General features: G+C 39.9%; 1 protein-coding gene across 4 annotated transcripts in view; it reads left to right on the top strand.

Moving 5' to 3' along the window:
• Window positions 1–2,273: 2,273 nt before the first annotated feature.
• The window catches only part of LOC114548507 (myoferlin), a 29,093-nt gene continuing 12,642 nt past the window's right edge, over window positions 2,274–18,724 (top strand). For 2 of the 4 annotated variants that reach the window (XM_028568486.1, XM_028568484.1), the window contains exons 1-27: window positions 2,274–3,101; window positions 4,023–4,078; window positions 4,434–4,525; window positions 9,860–9,968; window positions 10,071–10,164; window positions 10,281–10,441; window positions 10,738–10,866; window positions 11,049–11,111; window positions 11,571–11,621; window positions 11,734–11,764; window positions 12,412–12,527; window positions 12,661–12,787; window positions 12,910–13,013; window positions 13,123–13,191; window positions 13,443–13,486; window positions 14,084–14,166; window positions 14,360–14,398; window positions 14,708–14,832; window positions 14,956–15,069; window positions 15,211–15,388; window positions 15,491–15,615; window positions 15,777–15,886; window positions 16,013–16,205; window positions 16,355–16,510; window positions 16,690–16,821; window positions 16,915–17,078; window positions 18,349–18,463. In XM_028568486.1, the coding sequence (XP_028424287.1) occupies window positions 3,014–3,101; window positions 4,023–4,078; window positions 4,434–4,525; window positions 9,860–9,968; window positions 10,071–10,164; window positions 10,281–10,441; window positions 10,738–10,866; window positions 11,049–11,111; window positions 11,571–11,621; window positions 11,734–11,764; window positions 12,412–12,527; window positions 12,661–12,787; window positions 12,910–13,013; window positions 13,123–13,191; window positions 13,443–13,486; window positions 14,084–14,166; window positions 14,360–14,398; window positions 14,708–14,832; window positions 14,956–15,069; window positions 15,211–15,388; window positions 15,491–15,615; window positions 15,777–15,886; window positions 16,013–16,205; window positions 16,355–16,510; window positions 16,690–16,821; window positions 16,915–17,078; window positions 18,349–18,463 (2,868 nt within the window). In that variant the 5' untranslated portion in view covers window positions 2,274–3,013. The remainder of the gene's footprint in view (window positions 3,102–4,022; window positions 4,079–4,433; window positions 4,526–9,859; window positions 9,969–10,070; window positions 10,165–10,280; window positions 10,442–10,737; window positions 10,867–11,048; window positions 11,112–11,570; window positions 11,622–11,733; window positions 11,765–12,411; window positions 12,528–12,660; window positions 12,788–12,909; window positions 13,014–13,122; window positions 13,192–13,442; window positions 13,487–14,083; window positions 14,167–14,359; window positions 14,399–14,707; window positions 14,833–14,955; window positions 15,070–15,210; window positions 15,389–15,490; window positions 15,616–15,776; window positions 15,887–16,012; window positions 16,206–16,354; window positions 16,511–16,689; window positions 16,822–16,914; window positions 17,079–18,348; window positions 18,464–18,724) is intronic. The other 2 variants (XM_028568488.1, XM_028568485.1) reach the window with 1 other exon arrangement.

Below are 18,724 nucleotides of genomic sequence, written 5' to 3'. Positions count from 1 at the left end.
CCAGTCACTGACATCTGGTCTGGTGTGACTGGCTCACTGCAGAATGAATGCAGCACTCCCAAGTGGCAGCACTAGGACAACACACTGCTGATCCAAAAACAAGTTTAAAATCACATTATGAAGTTTTATATTGTATGTTTCATCTGAAACATACAATTTAAGACTTCCTGAGTAATAGGAATATATAACAGTTGAATGGTGGGTCTTAATGTGTGTGCTTTGTAAATGTTACAAATGGGGAATAAGTGGTGGGGGAATAAGTTATGTTTGGGGAACATCCAAGTGTTCCTCACCACCAGCAGCTCCTGTGTGGCCCTGTTGCTCGGGGAGACTACAAGCTGGAACAATAAGTATCATTATGAGCTCTTTTCCAGGTCCATCCAGACATGCATGAGTGGTCCTTTACATCAAACACATTTCTCACCTATGCTAATGGGACCATAAAATAATTAAGTAATAAAAGTGTATAAGCTTGTTGAAAAGGGAGTGTAAAAAGGCTGTTGTATCCGAAAGAGTTGGTGAAGCTGTGTAGGAACGGTGGAAGAAATCCTTGTTGGTGTCTGAGTGGAGAAAATATGTGAATCTGATCCAGTGATGGGCACTCAACTTTATAGAAGACTTTACATAACTTCTTGTAACGTTATGGAAGGATAAACGCGTGGGTAGATGTATGAAGGATAGACGATTGAAGCCAGCATAACATTTTCATTCATAGTGATTTTGTAGTAGTGAGATTTGAGAAGATACTGTAACATGTTTGAGAATATATAACCTGGTGTCACATTAAGAATAAAGACAGCAGGATGATGAATATTATGGGGGAATATTATGAGGTTCAGCCTACATATCACATGCAAAACTCACAAACAGGCTTTTGTATGCAGTATCCGGTCATACACAGTTAATAAAAAGTGATACAGTATATTTAGCAATATCAGATAAATTAGAACAAGTTAAAGAAAACTCACCAAATCCTGCTGTGTGGTACTTCTGTCTCATAGAGAACCCATGGATTTTTGTTGTTTCTTAAGGTATTCATATTATTAACCTGAGAAGTCCTCTTTACATTCTTCCAAACACCAGATACTGCTCCATCTTTTCCAGTTCCAGTTTCAAATCCAGATCTAATCTACATTGGTCAGTGTTTCAGGTTCTTTAAGATCCACATCCCGGTGACAGACAAAGATGCAGCACCCACAAGCGCTGAGGCCAATCTGAGATCCTCACCATGCTCTGAGCCTAAACACCCAGGACCTTTGTTTCCATCCCTCCCTCTGTCTTTTTCAGGCAAACCTGATTTGCTCAAACAAAGCTTTTTGTCTCCAGACAGGGAAGGAATGTCCAGGTCCACGGATTAATAAGCCATCCTTCACAAGTGTTTGACCCCTCCGAGAGGGGAAAGTCAACACATCACTGGTGAGAAGACCATGGGGAGATGAGTGTTTTCAAAATAACTGCGAGTCTGCTGAGGGTAACAGAGCCACAAACCCTACAGCCCTCAATGGATTAATCATTTATAGAAGCAAAGTTAGTCAGGACCCAGAAGAGTTAATATTGGTAACTTTTGCTTAAGGACAATTAAACACACAATACACAATAAGGACTGATTCATTAATATGAATTATATTTATACAGCAGGATAGGTCCTGTGCAAATATACAAGTTAAAATGAGTAAAAGCAATAATCTATGATGCTTTGTCATGTTGTTACAGCCTCACTGACTGTTATAACTAATGCAGTTTAATTATTGCCAGGCAACCCACAGCCCTCCTACTTACCACTTCAATGAGCATGAGCTATCCAGAGTGGCCTCCCTCTATGTTTAATGAAGGTAGTCAGGTCCCGTTGGAGTCTGGTCTGCTGGGAAATTCCTTGTACCTGGTCTAATATGAGACCTACGCACACCAGTAGCCTGCACTGTAACTGGCTCAAATGTCTATATCTATGTCATCTATATAATATCAAATGACCAGAAATGGACAACAGAAAATAGTGGCACAGTAATACACTTTTTCTTCACAGTATATTTTTGGGCTATTTATAGCAAGAAAAGCACAAGGGGAACTAACATTAAAAAAAATGGCTTCCTGTAGACCTTTTACAGCAGGCTCTGTCATAGCAATGATGTCATCAGTGGGTCTTTGAAGGTAACCACATTCATCTCAGACTGGAAACTAACAGACAGACTGTCACTACTATTACAACAATACAGAAGGTAGGTGAACAAAAGTGGATATGAAATGTATTTTGTACAAATTCACCGGGTCACGTGAACATTACTCCAAAAATACCAGTATTTAGCTGCTGTTTCCATGATGTTAGAAAGCTGGAGTTTTGAAATGTATTCTACAGTAGAAATCAGGAGCACTAATGATAGAAATCAGACCTAAGACGGAAACAAGCAATGGTAATATGAGCTCCTATTCCAGGTCTATTTTTTGCCTTTGGTTGAAATGTGTCATTGCACATGCACAATGCTATTCAGATATTTTGCCCCCCTGGAGTCGTTGTTGACACATGCTGTTACCCGGTACAGCCACTAGATGGAGCCACAGCCAACATATTTGATCAGTGCTCGGACATACAGAGGAAAGTTTAACCCGAAGACTGGCAGTTATTAATAAGCTATGAAGCTATATGGCAAACATCTGGCGACGATAAATCCACTAAACAAAATAATCATTTGGACTAGTACAATATATATATTTCTGGATTTAATGAAGAAACACGGAACTCTGCGCCATCTCCACTCAGCTGTAGGCTACTCGCACGGTGGCAGCAGCAGCTCTAGACCTTCCACTCAGAATAATTACATCCCCGTGGTCCGCCCTTATTTCCCCTCGCTCTCACAATCGGGACTGGAAATATACTTCCTCAGCCCTGCCCTGTCTGCTTCAGTGATGGGGCAGTGTGCATGCCAAAGCACGACACTCCATTGTAGACTTTTTTTTCTTTTTTCATTTAATTCCTCAACTTCACTGATTTAGTCTTTTTTTTAACCTGTTTGTTGCCATGTTGCGTGTTGTTGTAGAATCGGCTAAAGGGCTGCCTAAAAAGAAAGTTGGACAGCCTGATCCGATTACCACTGTGATTTTTAAAGGTAAGTCTCTTTTTCCTTTTTTTTTTTTTTTTACTTATAAAGTTTAAATTGTATTCATTCTACGGGAGAAAAGGGTCACTTGTAGCCTAATATTTGGTCTCAAAGAAGGGTCTAAAATGTGTCTTTTTGACTAAATGTTAAGTTTATAGTCGCTCAATTAGTTATACTTGTATCTAGTATGACGTCACTATATGGTTTTAATTGTTTTGGTGTGGTTTTTATATGGTAACCCATGCAAAAAATAAACTATACAGTAATGGTATTCTTTAGTTTTCTTCTGCTTGTGCATTAACTGGACGTCCAATAGTCCGTTTAGAATTTTAAAAACGTAGGCTTCAAGTGTCAATGTAGTTCTTCTAAATGCAATATTATGTAAGGGGAAAAAAAACTTAATAAGCATAATTTCTATTGCATCACTGAACATGTTCCCAACATGTCATAGCAGATGCCAATGCCGTTGGGTAGGGGCCCATGCTTGGACCTGTAGTGTGTACACATGAGCTCTGACAGAAGCGAGGCTCTAATGGAGAGAAAAGACAAGTTAGAAATTGCAGGGAAATTAGTATTCCACTAGTGAATTAAAATGGTATCAGACTCAAAATGATATTGACAGAATGGCCACCAGGATGAGGAAGTAATCCTGGTAATCAGCCCCAGTTGCTCTCAGCTGTTTGTTTTTTGTACCCATGTCACCATCATCATCATCACCCACCCAGATGTGGGAGCTTCTCTCTTTTTTCCCTTCTTCCTTGTAAAGGCAGAAACTGCAGCCCACTGATATCACTCTTTCCCATAAAGCATGCACAACTAATGCCAGTTTAGACACAGCATTAACTTAACTTTGCCAGCAAATCAAGTGGGTAAAATGTTTAAGAGTCGAATTTTCAATAAATATTCTCAAAAAAATGATTTCACTTTCAGAAGAGAAGAAGAAAACCAAATGGATTGACAATGAGCTGAATCCTGTGTGGAACGAGGTAAATCTCCATTACAACACACACACAAACACACACATGGGACATGCAGATACCACTGCCTATCTCCTGTACTTTCATTTTTAATCAGTTCGTTTAAATCAGCTGCTAACAAAAGCAGAAATAATTGATAAATTAAAAGATAACACCACTTCAAAGGCAGCACTACACATCACATGGTCATCATATGACTGTCAGGATGAATTGACCACGTCAACAGATTATGAGCTCGGAGTTCGAGGTGAAGTTTACATCAATTAAAGGGCCTGCTCTTAGCTAAAGATTTGCTTCTTCAGGACATAACAGCAGTTGGAGTATCATATCTGACGGGCTGTGTGTCCATCATCTTGTCTTGCAGGTGCTTGAGTTCGATCTGAAGGGCACTGGGCTGGACTCTAGCTCCTACATAGATGTGATTGTGAAAGACTATGAAACTATTGGGAAAGATAAGTAAGTGGAAACAAACCCAGGATGACAGCTGAGCTCTGTGTTTGCTTTGGCATTTGTGCAAGGATGAAAGAGAAGATGTGAGCCTCACCTTATTGAATCACTACACAAACTTCTTCTTGTCTGAACGACTTTCTAGTCTGTCTAGTCCGACCGCAGGTTAGCTAACATAAGCTTTTTGTACTGTATGCATGTACATTTTTTGGATTATAGTTATTCAGAGACAACACAGGCAGTCTAACACGAACTGTCTTTAAGGCTGTCTCAATCTGAAGTACCTTGGATGCGAATAAGTATTTGTACATGCCAAAGTTCCACTACCTGCTTAGTTAGGTTAGGATACACATCATTATTAACACAGACACAGTAACACACAAGGAAAGTAAGTTAGATATTATGATAGTAACCCTCTGTCTGAGTTCTGTGGCTGGCTTTGTCTACCCCCTCACACCCTGCTTGCCATGCTGAGACTTGCTGGGTTGTGTGGGATGACTGAGCCTGATTGGGCAACAATGGATAGATGAAACTCTGTTTGTCTTCTCTCTCTCTCTCTCTCTCTCTCTCTCTCTCTCTCTCTCTCTCTCTCTCTGGGGTGGTTTGTGTAGTACTCTGTCACTGAGGACAGGGAACATTTAAAGGAAAATACCTTAATGTATCATTTACTTAACAAACTATATTGTAGTGGTGTAACTGCAGTGCATACAGTATGGATAAACTGCTTTAACACTGTGTGAGGAGGGGTGCTGGAATGCAAAATGCTTCTAAGTTGCTTCAAAACAGTTCAAGGTTGTCGCTTCCATATAAAGCCAGAATCACATATGGGACCAATCTAGACCAGCCGCAAAAGTTTCCTCGACATTTCTAATTACTGCTATCAAAGTCTTGCCTATTGTTAGCAAACAAAGCACATGGAAGTATATCTGTCTTTGGGATTTATCTCTAACAGATCAAATGCGGTGTATATATATTTTCTTTTCTCCTGTTCACAAGCTTTATCTAGTAAAAGTTCCCCCAGTGCATAGGACTGTCATTAGGGGGAGGGCAGGAGCTTTTCAAGGGTGCCTCTCTAGCACACGAGTCCATGTTAAATTGAGTAAAGTTTTCCACTGAGCTCGCCCGTCTGACACACTCCCTAAAGATCTACACAGGGGGAGCAGAAAAGGACTTCTCCCTTTCTTAAATAGTTTCCCAGTTGCTGTCATGGGTAATCCCTGTTGTCATGACAAAGAAAGGGGAAACAAAAAAAAAGCAATCTGTGTCATTTTAACTAATTAGATTTCAGTAAGAAATCTGAAGATTGTAGGACAAAGGCAGCATGGTTGTTCGCACTGTGGCTTCACAGAAAGAAGGTTCTGGGTTCGAATCCAGGGCCTTTCTGTGTGGAGTTTGTATGTTCTCCCCATGTTTGCTTGGGTCCCCTCTGGGTGCTCCGGTTTCCCCCACCATCAAAAAACATGTACTAGGTTTTCCAGTCAGTGCCCTTGATCAAAGCACTAGCTCAGATCAGGAGTTGGTCCCCGGAGCTGTAAATGTCTAGCCTGGGTAAACCATGACGAACTTCCGGCAAATTTGAGATTTGCTCTGCACTCAGTTACAACTGAGAAGGGTCTGGTGTCAACCAGGCTAGTAAATGGCTGCCCACTGCTCCCTTGAGGGATGGGTTAAATGCAGAGAATGAATTTCGCCACATACAGTATGTATATGACAATAAAGTACCTTTCCCTTAAAAAAAACCTTCCCTTCCCCTCCCTGTAACATAGCAGCACAGTCTTGATCTACCTATGGTGCATTTCATTGAAAACATTTCTCATTTCCTTACACCTATTTGTGAAATGACAAATGATTGAGGTTTGATTTCCATCTTTTTTTATTTAATTTAAATCTTTTTTTAAGAGAATATTTAAAGTAGTAAAGCCATTTAACAGAGTATGTATAAGTATGTATGTATAAGTATGTTCTGTTAAAGGATTTTAGACAGGTCAAAACAAGACTACAGCCATGCTAGCAGCTCTGTTTACAGCTGTGCTTTGAGCTAAATGCTAACAGTAGGACTGGATCTGTCGGCAGACCAACATCAGTTTTTTTTATTTAGACAGGCAATTTAGTAGAACTAGTTCATGGTTAAACATTGATTGGCATATCCTGCTTTGCACCTCCTTTACATGCTGCTTTCACAGTATTTTGATCCTTTTACCCTACTCATTTTCATATTAAGAATTATCTTGAGGAATACACCGTAAGGTTCTACAACAGCACTGCAGACTTTTAGATGTCATTGCATGTTTTTTTGATAACACTAACGTGAAAAGGAAATGGCCCCTTAAATATTATTATTATTACCATTAAATATTAACTTGTTCTGCTCAGATACACTTGGAATAGTAAAATGTGGGGGTGGTAAAACAATTAGGTAAAATTCTTCATAAGATATGGCTGGAAAAAATGTTTTTACTTTAGAATCTTTTTTTTATTTCCATCTTATAGAACGCAGTGTGTCCTAATATTTGACCTACTTTCACCTACCTTGTTTATGGAAAATATTTCTGGATTTTATGGCCTTGCAGTGCTGAAAACTCTGTTTATTAATATATGACGCAACAGTAATAATTAGGTATCTGTGACTGCTGATTTTCACACGCTAGGCAAAGATCTGAGCTGCATCATCTCACTCATCAATGCTAACAGATCTGTTAAGGCAAATAATTATGACTGAATGAATTATGAATTAACTTAAATCCAGCCAAGGACGCTTGTGTTGAAAGTCACTCCTTTCCCTTCACGGAAAGGTGATCATAGTTATTTGGTTTGGATAAATTAGGACTTTGTTATACCAGACAAAGGCCAAACATTTAAACTTGTTAATGTATGACTAAAAGTCTGATGGCAAGAAGCACTGCTGTCTGTTGTTCCACTGGCTGTTAAAGGCTGACAAAAGGGTAAACTGTACCTATACCTATACATCCAACCATAACTCCATACACATCCTTTTTTGCGTGTGGGTGATTGCAATTGTTTGGACGTGGGAATGTTCCCCTGTGACTCACCAGGGCTTTGCAACTGTCACAAAGTCTGTTTTGTTCATTACATTCTGTTTTTACACGAAACAATGGGGGAAAATCTAAACACATCTTCCATATTCTGTTCACAATTCATACAACACTGAGCTCCAATATTGTCCTATAACTTTTGTTTGGTTCAGGCTAGTGTGTGTAGTGTTTGATACCGTACAATCCTACTGTATGATTTAATCTCATTCATATTTGAATGCTCTTATCAGAATGCAAAGAAGTTGCAAAATGAAAAATGTCTGAGAGGGACAGCCCTACGCCTGAATTGGGTCACCTAAGTTTGGAGCATGAAGCTGTTGGCAGACGTGTCTAAGGAAATACTCCTAGGAGATTGGATGAGTTACATCCTACTTGATCCAAATCCTGTCCACATATTTGCTGAGAAGCCATTGGAAATTACACCTAACAATGTTGGTGCCTCAGTGAGATTTGGGGCTACATACCAGCCCACTAACTCCCAGGAGAATCCCTGTGTCAGCCTCCTTCCTGATGTGGTGCTGCCAAAACAATTCTTTCTCCTCTCTACAAAACTCTGTCCAACTATTTCTGTAGTGACCTAAATCATTGGTAACCTGTTATATGCAGCTGTCTGAGTAACTGTATATAGTTCATTGAATTATATATTCATCTTACTTTGCTCTAAGTCAGTGGAATGCAGCATAATATGATTTAACATATTTATAATTTACTTTTTAATAATCTATACCCTCATCTAAGTCATCAGTTGCTTTGCTGCTCAGTATTAAGACAGGATCATACAAATCCTATGACCTAATGCTACACAAGTGTTTTAGCAAAGGGGGAAATGAAGACATAATGTTGGATATTTGAGTCTAGTCACAAGCTTAGCTGATTCTGAGCCTACAGTGGTGTCATTGGATCTTGTGTCCGTAGTGAGTAACTGAGTTTGTATCTTGGGAAAATTCCTCCCGTCAGGAATGCTGCCAAAATAATATGACTCAGTCCACCCAAAGAATGATATATTTTGTAATGATGTACTGCATTCCTTTAGCTACATTGTGTTACTTTTGACACAATACAGTGAACATCATTTATCAGCCAAACATTACCTACGTTTATTTTTATTTATTAAGTACACCTAGCTCAAACTAATGCAGTCTAACACAGCAACTAATCATTCCTTCCTTCATGAAGGTTATAATGTTCTGTTTTGTTGAAAGGATGCAGGTTATGGTGCTGTACAGCATTTCATTATACAAATAGGTGTTTTTGTTATTTAGCCTATTGATTTTAAATTGGGTGGACAAAATAATAGAAACACCTGTGTTTCAAATATCTGGGCTTCTCATGGTTCATCTGCAACATTTCAGATTTGTGAAATATTTTCTTTCTTCTCAGAGCAAATTGAATGTTGTTGCTTTCATATTTACTCATGAGTGTCTGAGCATAAACAAGCCGCACAGTGAGCTGCGTAGCTTTTGGCTGAACACCAAGAAAGATTGCAATCAACCACAAGCTATAACTACACACTACTTGAAAAAGGCTACTGTACTTGTATAAGAGGAGTCCAATGTTATTGTTAGTCCAATCTGTTTGTTTTGCCACATTTAGTTTAATTTAGTTTTGTCCTTGAAATATCTAAGAAGGAGTTCTAGTTCATCTTTAATCTCTATCCTTTATTCACCGCCTTTTCTTGACACATTTTTTTATTCATTTTCAACTTAATCAGTAAAATGTTGATTATTTCATTTTGCAGGAAATGTAATTAATATTCCATCAGGGAAATTTTTCACTCAGAGGCGAATGACTCAGTGTTTACAGACCGATAATGTTTTTGTTACCAGGAAGTTCCTCTGATTTTCAGCCAACTTATTATGTTTTGTTATTTAACCATTGGAAAATAATAGGTAATCTAAAATTTGAACTGGTCCAAAATCACCCTGGCTCTGTTGTTCAAAGCTGGAAGAACTGGTTTATTTCAGTTCTCTAAAGTCCCACATGATGAAAACACATCATGAATCACTGGCTGGTAGCTTCTGCACCGTGACTGTGAGGTGTGCTTGTTTGTCTGAGCAGGCAGGGTTTGTTAGCTCTGGGAGGTGACCTGCCACACTATATGCCCCTTTTATAAATGTGACACCACTGAGCGCACATACGGCATACATTTTTTGTCTATGGTTTGTAACATGATTACGGATATGTTGGCTGAATGGCAAGCCTAAGTTTTGCCTTATTAAATCAGGAAATTAGTGCAGTACAGTGGATCCAAAACTATTTCTGTATTTTATATTTCACTGCTGTGTTCCAGATTCATTGGGTCAACCAAAATCTCTCTGAAAGACTTGGCCTCAGGTCAAACCAGATCACTGCCATCCAGAAATATTCCTTTGGCCAATGAAAGTGGACAGAATATAGGAGTAAGTATCTTTCTTTATGAATCAAAGAATTTGAGCAACAGGAAGACTTCCTAATTATTTTTAAGAAATCAAATAATAGACCCGCCAATCATTTCCTTCCAGGCTACAATCAACCTCCTGATTGGCTATGATCCTCCAGCCAATGCTGCACCAAACCCAAACGACCCTCTGGCAGGAGATGCCACAGTGGATGCTGGTATTGTTTCTCTAATTCTTAGTGATGCAGTGCAATACAGTAAAGGTTTACTGGTAGCAATACATTTTATTAGACGCATGCCGTGTATTTGATCATCCTGTTTTTCTGCTCATTAGGGGGTGGTGGGGGTGGTGGTGAGGAGGGGGACGAGACTCTACCAGATGGGGGCCAAAGTGGCTCCTCGGGGGTCTCCCCGGGTCAGCCCGTTAACCTCCGCCAGCGGTTCAACAGGTCACAGAATCGCCAGCGACTAGTTGATAAACCTCAGGACTTCCAGGTCAGTTTCATAGCGTTTTTGCTGAAGAGTGATTATCAACCAAGACCAACAATATACTGCATGTTCAATTTTTAATACACATATCAAAAACAGAACGATCTGCCAGCAATTAGAAAACAGCCAGCAAAAACTGAAATAAGTTTTGTTATTACTTCTTTTGTATTAACTACAAGAACATACTTAACAAACTAAAGACCTATTTTCCACCCAAAGATCAGATTGGTTAGAATTGGATGCTCTCATACTGTCATAAGTTCTTCATGCACACTGATACCGTGAAACTACGCATCTTGTAGATTCGTGTCCGGATCATCGAGGCCCGTCAGTTGTCTGGCAACAACATCAAACCAGTGGTGAAGGTTCATGTGTGCGGACAGACCCACAGGACCAGGATCAAGAGGGGAAACAACCCCTTCTTTGATGAGGTACTCTCACTTCTCTCTTACACAGGAAGACAATCAACAACACAGATTTGAAATGTAGTGACATTTTCTTCCTTTTGATTCCATCGGTCTCGCACTTAATAGTAACAATTTTGCGAGGTTTAGGTTGAGCTGCACTGTCCCCTTTAAACGTCTTCTATGTTTCTTTTTTGTATTTTTCGCAGATATTCTTCTACAATGTCCACATGCTACCATCCGATCTGTTTGATAAGCCCATCAGCTTCCGGGTCAGTTCACATCAGTTTTGTATAAAGTACTTGAAAGCAGTACTTGTGTAAAAGTACAAATATCTTACCAGAAAATGACTTCTTAAAGTATCTGTAGTATCTACTGTACTTAAGTTTCAAAAGTAATTTTCTGATATTAAATGCACTTAAGAATTAGAAGTAAAAGTTCAAAAAAACTTTGATTATGAACTTTATGACCAAAGGTGTGTAACGTTATCTTCATCACCACTGTGGTCATCATCTGTTACCATGGCGCAATGGTGCAATGGGCAATTTAGGAGCAATGATTTGCCAAACCTGCTTTTTTCCAGTGTAACAAATTTCTTCTGATTTTATTTTGTAGTAACGAGTAACATTTTAACATTACAACACAGGTATACATACGTTGATTTTGAGGTCCTATACTCTATCATTATATGTACAAATATGTATATAAACTGTGAATTCTCCTCTCTGCAGGTGTATAATTCCTATTCACTGAGGGCTGACAGTATCATGGGAGAATTCAAGGTGCCTGGTCTCATTTCATCCTCACATACTTGTAAATAAGTTAAAAAGAAATGTGGTTAATGCCTTTTTTTAAATATGAGACTGGCTGACCTGGTGTTGTTGTCACACACAGCTGGACGTCGGTTATGTGTATGATGAACCAGGTAAGCTCTTCACAAACCAAAGATTTGTGTGTCATTTACATTTGCCTAAAGGATGCTATTGTTTGGCAAGTGGAAGTCAGAATGTGAGAGTGTTACTATAGTCTTATTTTGAGTTGGCTTGCAACTTGGCTTGCATATATATATATATATATATATATATATATATATATATATCTTCTTTTTTTAAACAAATATAATCAATCTTTTTTTATTAACAATATGTCACATGAGTATGTGAATGGTGTTGCTCATAGTGATGAGATCATTATCACCAGACTCTAAAAGTTGGACAAAAACTAATTTCTTAAAAAATATATTTTTTATCCTAAGCCTGCATACATACAGCTTAGCAAAGTTGCTAAAAACTAAAAAACTAAAAAATACATATTTTTTTCACCATTTCTGGGTTTAACATTTTTGTTTGTTTCTAACCTACATTTTTTTAAACTTGGTTTTAATTTGACTTTATGATAATGTCTTTGAGAGGGAATAGTGTGCATAAGCTCAATGTGTGCTCACAAGCACAAGGTGTGGATCATTCTACCTGATGGTGCTGTCTGTGTTAATGTGTGTTCTTCATGATGTGTATTTATGTGTGTGTGTGTGTGTGTGTGTGTGTGTGTGTGTGTGTGTGTGACCCATTGCAGCCCACTGTGTCATGAGGAAGTGGCTCCTGCTGAATGAAGCCGATGACTCCAGCTCCGGGGCTAAAGGCTACCTCAAAGTCAGCCTCTTCGTAGTTGGGGCCGGAGATGAGCCTCCGGTACGACGGACAGACTCTCAGATTACTTTCACTGGCGCTGGTTGCTTCCTCTTTCCGCATGTAAATATGGTGGCCATGCCCCCCACTCTCTCTCATAGACTCTTTTCTGTTCTTTCTATCTCACACGCTGCAGGTGGAGAAGAGGGATTTAAATGACGATCAGGATGACATAGAGAGCAATCTGCTGCTGCCAGCTGGCATGATTCTGCGATGGGCCACCCTGTCACTGAAGGTGTTCAGAGCTGAGGACATTCCCCAGAGTAAGACAAGATGTAGCAGTTATTTTATAATTGTAACAAATCAAATGGTCTTTGAAACCACACTACCACATTACTGGTTCATACACAAAAAAAGGTTACATTTAATTATTTTCTCATTTCAGTGGATGATGCATTCATCCAAAGCATGAAAGAAATTTTTGGAGGGGAAGAAAACAAGAAGAACCTGGTGGATCCCTTCTTGGAGGCTTGCTTCGCTGGCAAGAAGGTTCCTGATAATTTTGTCTCTTTTTAGCTACAGTGGTGAATGTATGCATGTTGGACATAACAATCGTTGTGTAACAGCAGAAAAGCTGATGGTTTGTTTTTCTCTCCAGCTGTGCACTCAGATCATTGAGAAGAATGCAAACCCAGAGTGGAACCAAGTGCTGAACCTCCAAGTAAAGGTGAGAGGATGAAAAGCTGTGTTCTGGGGCGCCTGGTTAGCTCACCTGGTTGAGCGTGCGCCCCATGTAACGAGGATTAGTCCTTGTTGCAGTGTCCATCCCTCTCTCTCTCTCTCTCTCTCTCTCTCCCACTTTCATTACTTAAACTGTCCTATAAACAAAGGCAATAAAAGCCCCAAAAAAGCATTAAAGAAATAAGCATCATGAATTAATTTCAGTCTTTTATAACTTGCTTCTTTTGTTTTCTGTAGTTCCCCTCGATGTGTGAGCGTGTCAAACTGACAGTGTTTGATTGGTAAGTTAAACAAGATTACAACTTATATTTAAGAGATGTAACCTGCGTCATTTTGTGTTCAAGAAAAGGTAGTGTTATTTTGTTTACGGGGTTGAAAAAGTGTACCACAAAACTTCTAGTCAGTGTGGTCAGCTGTGCTACGTGTGTGTTTTTTCATGCCCCATCACCAACCACATGAAAATAATACAGCAGCCCATGACTATGTGCAGGCCCCTCCCTTTCCCTCAGCATGCTCTGGGATCCTGTTGGCACCGTCTCTCAGCCAATTTTCATTATTGTGCATTTCTGAGCGAACACTCAGATAACTTGGGTCCAGGAAGGCTGAAGGGGAAATAAGTGCAAGAGGAAAGGTTAGAAAAACTGTGTGTGCCTCAGAAGGTGTTGAAAACCCTCTCGAATCCCAGAGCCAATTAATACATTTTTTAAAACATGTAGACATAAACAACAAGGAGACATTGTTTTTTTTCCGCATAGAGATAAAGCAGAACATTACAATAACCCCTACATTTTGAAATGTGCATGTTAACAGTTAATTACAAGTGCAGTGCTATGTGTGTGTGTGCAGTGTGTGTCTAAAGGTGTAGTGTGTGATTACAGGGATCGTTTGACAAGAAATGATGCTGTTGGCACCACATACCTGAACCTTGCCAAGATAGCCTCCTCTGGTGGAGAGATAGAAGGTATTCTTTTTAGATCTTTTTTAAAAGTACTACATAATAAAAATCATTACATCACTGCTGGAAATAAACAGCCTAATAGGTCTGGATCTTTTGTGAAAACCTGTGTGGAAAAATGTACCCATTGTTACGGTTATGTGCTTGTGTGTAATAACTTCTTATTGGTACTTGAATTTTCCTTTTTCTCCTGGAATAGAGGAACATGCGGAAAGTGGGGAAATACCGTCATATGAAGGTTCCAATGTGTCCCTTTTTGCTCTGTGTTGCATGAGATGTAATGCAATAAGCATGTTGTGCATGCTCATTTGCTGAATTAGTCTAAATCTTTGCCAAAAAAGCTACGCTGACGTCAGTATTAGGATTTAAGTGTTTAACTGTTTAGTTGTCGTAGTGCCTGCCACCAGCTTACCAAGCATTCACCATTTCCATCTTAATATGTCCATCACCACCGCCTCAAATACCGCACTTACTAACAAAAAAGCTTTGCTTAGCTTAACTTTCATCTAATCATAAAGAGGTTAAGTCTCTCTCCATGTCTTCACAGCTACACCAGGGCAGTCTGAAGTGGGTTTCTTGCCCGCCTTTGGGCCCTGCTATGTCAACCTGTACGGCAGCCCCAGAGAGTTCACCGGCCTGCCAGACCCCTATGAGGATCTCAATTATGGCAATGTAGAGAAGACTTGATTTGTTTTGTAGAATTTTATCTAGAATTGTAATCTTTCTTTTCCCTTTTACCCATGTCCTACATCCCCTTTATTGGTTTTTCAACAGTTCATATCAATGTCTTTGCAGGGAGAAGGAGTGGCGTACAGGGGCAGGATCCTGGTTGAGCTGTCCACTAAGCTAGAGGGAAAAGCAGACAAAACAGTAGACAGTATCCACAGCGATGACATCCTGGTGGTGCAGGTAATGCGACTATTTAAACCTGACAAAGGTGTGGTTCAGTTTGACAGCAGTGTGGTTTCACTTGTCCCTGCCTGATACAAAAAAATGAGTTGGTTAAAATATTTTCAACTTCTCTTTTGCTATTTTCTTGTTTACATTTAGAAGTACCAGAGGAGGAGGAAGTACAGTTTGTGTGCAGTCTTCCACAGCGCCACCATGTTACATGAACCAGGAGAGCCAATCCAGTTTGAGGTCAGCATCGGTAACTACGGCAACAAATTGGACACCACCTGCAAACCGCTGGCCTCCACCACTCAGTATAGCCGTGCTGTATTTGATGGTAAGTGAGGAAGCTACTATGTGATCTGTTCACGCACTAAAGACACATTTAAAACCTGCTTTCTTGTCTAGAGGATTTTTAAGTGGAGTGTATTTTCTCTAGGTAATCACTACTATTACCTGCCCTGGGGGAACACTAAACCAGTGGTTGTGGTTCTCTCGTACTGGGAGGACATTAGCCACCGCCTAGACTCTGTCAACATCATCCTCTACATTACTCACCACCTGGTAATAAAGCAATACCCCTTGTAATCCATAAAACCTTTATGATTTATTGATGCGTTTGCAGCGATTAACTCATACTGTATTGTACTAATGTGTCAGTGTGAGAGCCAGTCATAGAGGTTTAAGATAGGAGTGTAATCCTCACCCCTATTTTGTTGTTGCAGGAATCCAACCTGGAGGCATTTAAAACGGCCATCTTGGCTAAAGTCTCCGAAAATCAACTTGTAGAGGTGTGGCTGAAGTTGCTCAACCAGCTGATTGAAGACCTAGAAAGGTAAACGATCAAGATCATTTCTGTTGTCATGAGAGTTTACTGGTTAATTATTTAGTTTAAATCAGTTTGTGTGTTGTATCGACTGGAATTATTCATTTGCAATTTGTGTCTCTGCTCTCCTCCCAGTTTCCCAACACCTGAGCTCGAGAGCTGCTCCAACCTGACATCTCTGGACATCCAAATCAAGAAGCTGCGAGACAACACTTTGGCCAGCATCAAGGACGGAGCCAGACGCATGAGAGAGGAGGCCAGAGAGATCCCTGACACTCTGCCTGACTTAGAGACCTGGTTGGACAAACTTAAACTGCTGGCGGAGGAAGTACGTAGTACAAAGACAGCAAGCATTTGAGCATTTGAAATTCCACTTCAGACAAAGGAGGGGGACCTGCAGTAAAATAACATTGCCAAGCCTTAAATTGTTTGTTTTGCTGATCCATAATATTGCATTTGTGCACGTCTTTTGTCCAGCCCCAGAACAGCATGCCCGACGTGATCATCTGGATGATACGGGGTGAGAAGAGGGTGGCCTACAGTCGCATTCCTGCTCACCAATTACTCTACTCCACATACAGCGAGCAGGCCTGCGGTCAGCACTGTGGCAAGATACAGACAGTCTTTTTAAAGGTACACATCTGCAGTCAAAGAAAAAAGAGGAACATTTGATGTAGTAATCTTTTAGATTTTGTCTGAACAGCTTTTAATTTCTAAATTAATTTTAAAAGGGGTAACAATTTGGTCCTTTGCTATTAGACTAAAAGGTACTGCACTATAATTATTCAGTTATTTGTTATTGCTCCCCTCAGTACCCCATGGATAAGAACAAGGGCCTGAAGGTGCCGGTTCAGATTAGAGTCAACATGTGGCTGGGTCTGTCTGCACATGAGAAGAAGTTCAACTCGTACTCTGAGGGAACCTTCAGCGTGTTTGCTGAGCTGGTATATCACTCCAAAATATAAATGGTCATAGCCCATTTCAGAGCCAGCAGTCAGCATCTAAAACCAAACATGCTCTTCTTTTTTGCATTACAGTACGAGAACCAGGCCCAGGTGTTTGGGAAGTGGGGGACCACGGGACTAGTGGGGCGCCACAAATATTCAGACGTAACAGGCAAACTGAAGCTGAAACAAGAGCACTTCCTGCCCCCAAGAGGATGGGAGTGGGAATCGGACTGGTTCGTTGACCCAGAGAAAGCGTGAGTACACTTTTAGATAGCCATTTGACATATTTCCTCCTCAAGAGGAAGACCTTGTAATTTGTTTTTTCATGATTCAGATTAGTTACATTTATGAGAAAAAAAGAACACAAGTTAGTTTTAAGTCTTTTGTCTTACCTCTTTCCACTGAACACACACAATCTTTGGATTTAAGTAGAGGAAGTGGGCTACATCTGCTCCCTACTGTTTACATTCCTCTCATGCCTTAGACCATGATTTAATGACAGTACCAGACTGTACCAGTGAGCTGGACGTTATTTACATTTTTTTTATCTACCTCTGTCAACGCAAGTACAATCACTCTCTTGACTTCAATCTTGACTCAAATGTGCATGTGTAATTGTTTGGTTTTCCATGCCAGTATTATCAGTACATTTCTGTGAGCAACTACATTTACCGGACAGAGAAATGTTACTGGTTACGTAGCAGATTCAGATTTTACTCACAAAATATGACAAAATATGATGCATTAATATTCATTAAATTATCCAATAGGGCTGGGCAATATATTGATATTATATCAATATTGTGATATGAGACTAGATATCTTCTTAGATTTTGTTATATGGTAGGCCTAATTGTTGTCTTTTCCTGGTTTTAAAGGCTGTATTAAAATAAAGTGATGTCATTTTCTGAAAGCGGTGCAATCAGGATTTGGCGTGTTGCCTATTTTTTTCCATGTAGCCGTCACACATCAAGGTAGTAGTAGGCAGTGTTGCCTGGGCGGTGGGGAAGTTTCTTTTCATCATTTGCTTGTAGGATAGTCTGTTGTGAAGCTCTGGAGTTAAACACCTGTTGATGCTGTTTCATCCTTTCTGCAGGAACCATTATATAGACTGTAAAAAAAAAAAAAAAAAATAGACTTAAAATGTAATGGTGAAGCATGGATTTAGGTGGGTGTTTTTATTTTTGTGTGAAGCCCTGCCCCCGCAGCTACACACAGCGACCACTGTGTGTTTTTTTTATTTTTTACATTTTATTGGGTGGTCGCTTAGTTTTATTCACAGTTTATTAATATTGAACTCTACTGGAACAGCCAGTTCATTGGGTAACCAGCAATACACCCACCAAGTGTAAAGTAGATTGGATGAATGGTTTTTGAGATATTCAAATGACAACCAGACACACACACACACACACACACACACACACACACACACACACACACACAAACAGATTCCTGCCTTTTTAGATAAATGTGTTTTCATGTTACACACAGATGGTACATATGTTTGACTTTGCGTTTCAGTCTCTTAACAGAGGCAGATGCTGGACACTCTGAATTCATGGACGAGGTGTACCAAAACGAGACTCGCTTCCCCGGTGGAGAGTGGAAGGCTGCCTCTGAGCCCTTCACCGATGTGGTGAGAGCAACGCGCTGACATGCAAATAAATGTGCTGGTGGCTTTAAATATCACACAAACACAGTTAATATTTCCCTTGTCTCTATGACACACACAACCCCAAAAAGAAATGCATGAATACCAGCCAGACACTCTTTCTCTTAATTAATCATTGACTTTGGAGGCAGTTCCATTATTTCCACTCAGGTTTTGTTGCTTTTCCTTCTTTAACCTGTTCTAATATATAGGTAGGCCAAACCACGTGAAGAAAATAAACAAATG

This window comes from Perca flavescens, chromosome 21, assembly GCF_004354835.1.
Source record: "Perca flavescens isolate YP-PL-M2 chromosome 21, PFLA_1.0, whole genome shotgun sequence".
In the NCBI taxonomy this organism is placed as follows: Eukaryota; Metazoa; Chordata; class Actinopteri; order Perciformes; family Percidae; genus Perca; species Perca flavescens.
This window is presented reverse-complemented; position numbering and strand designations above follow the sequence as displayed.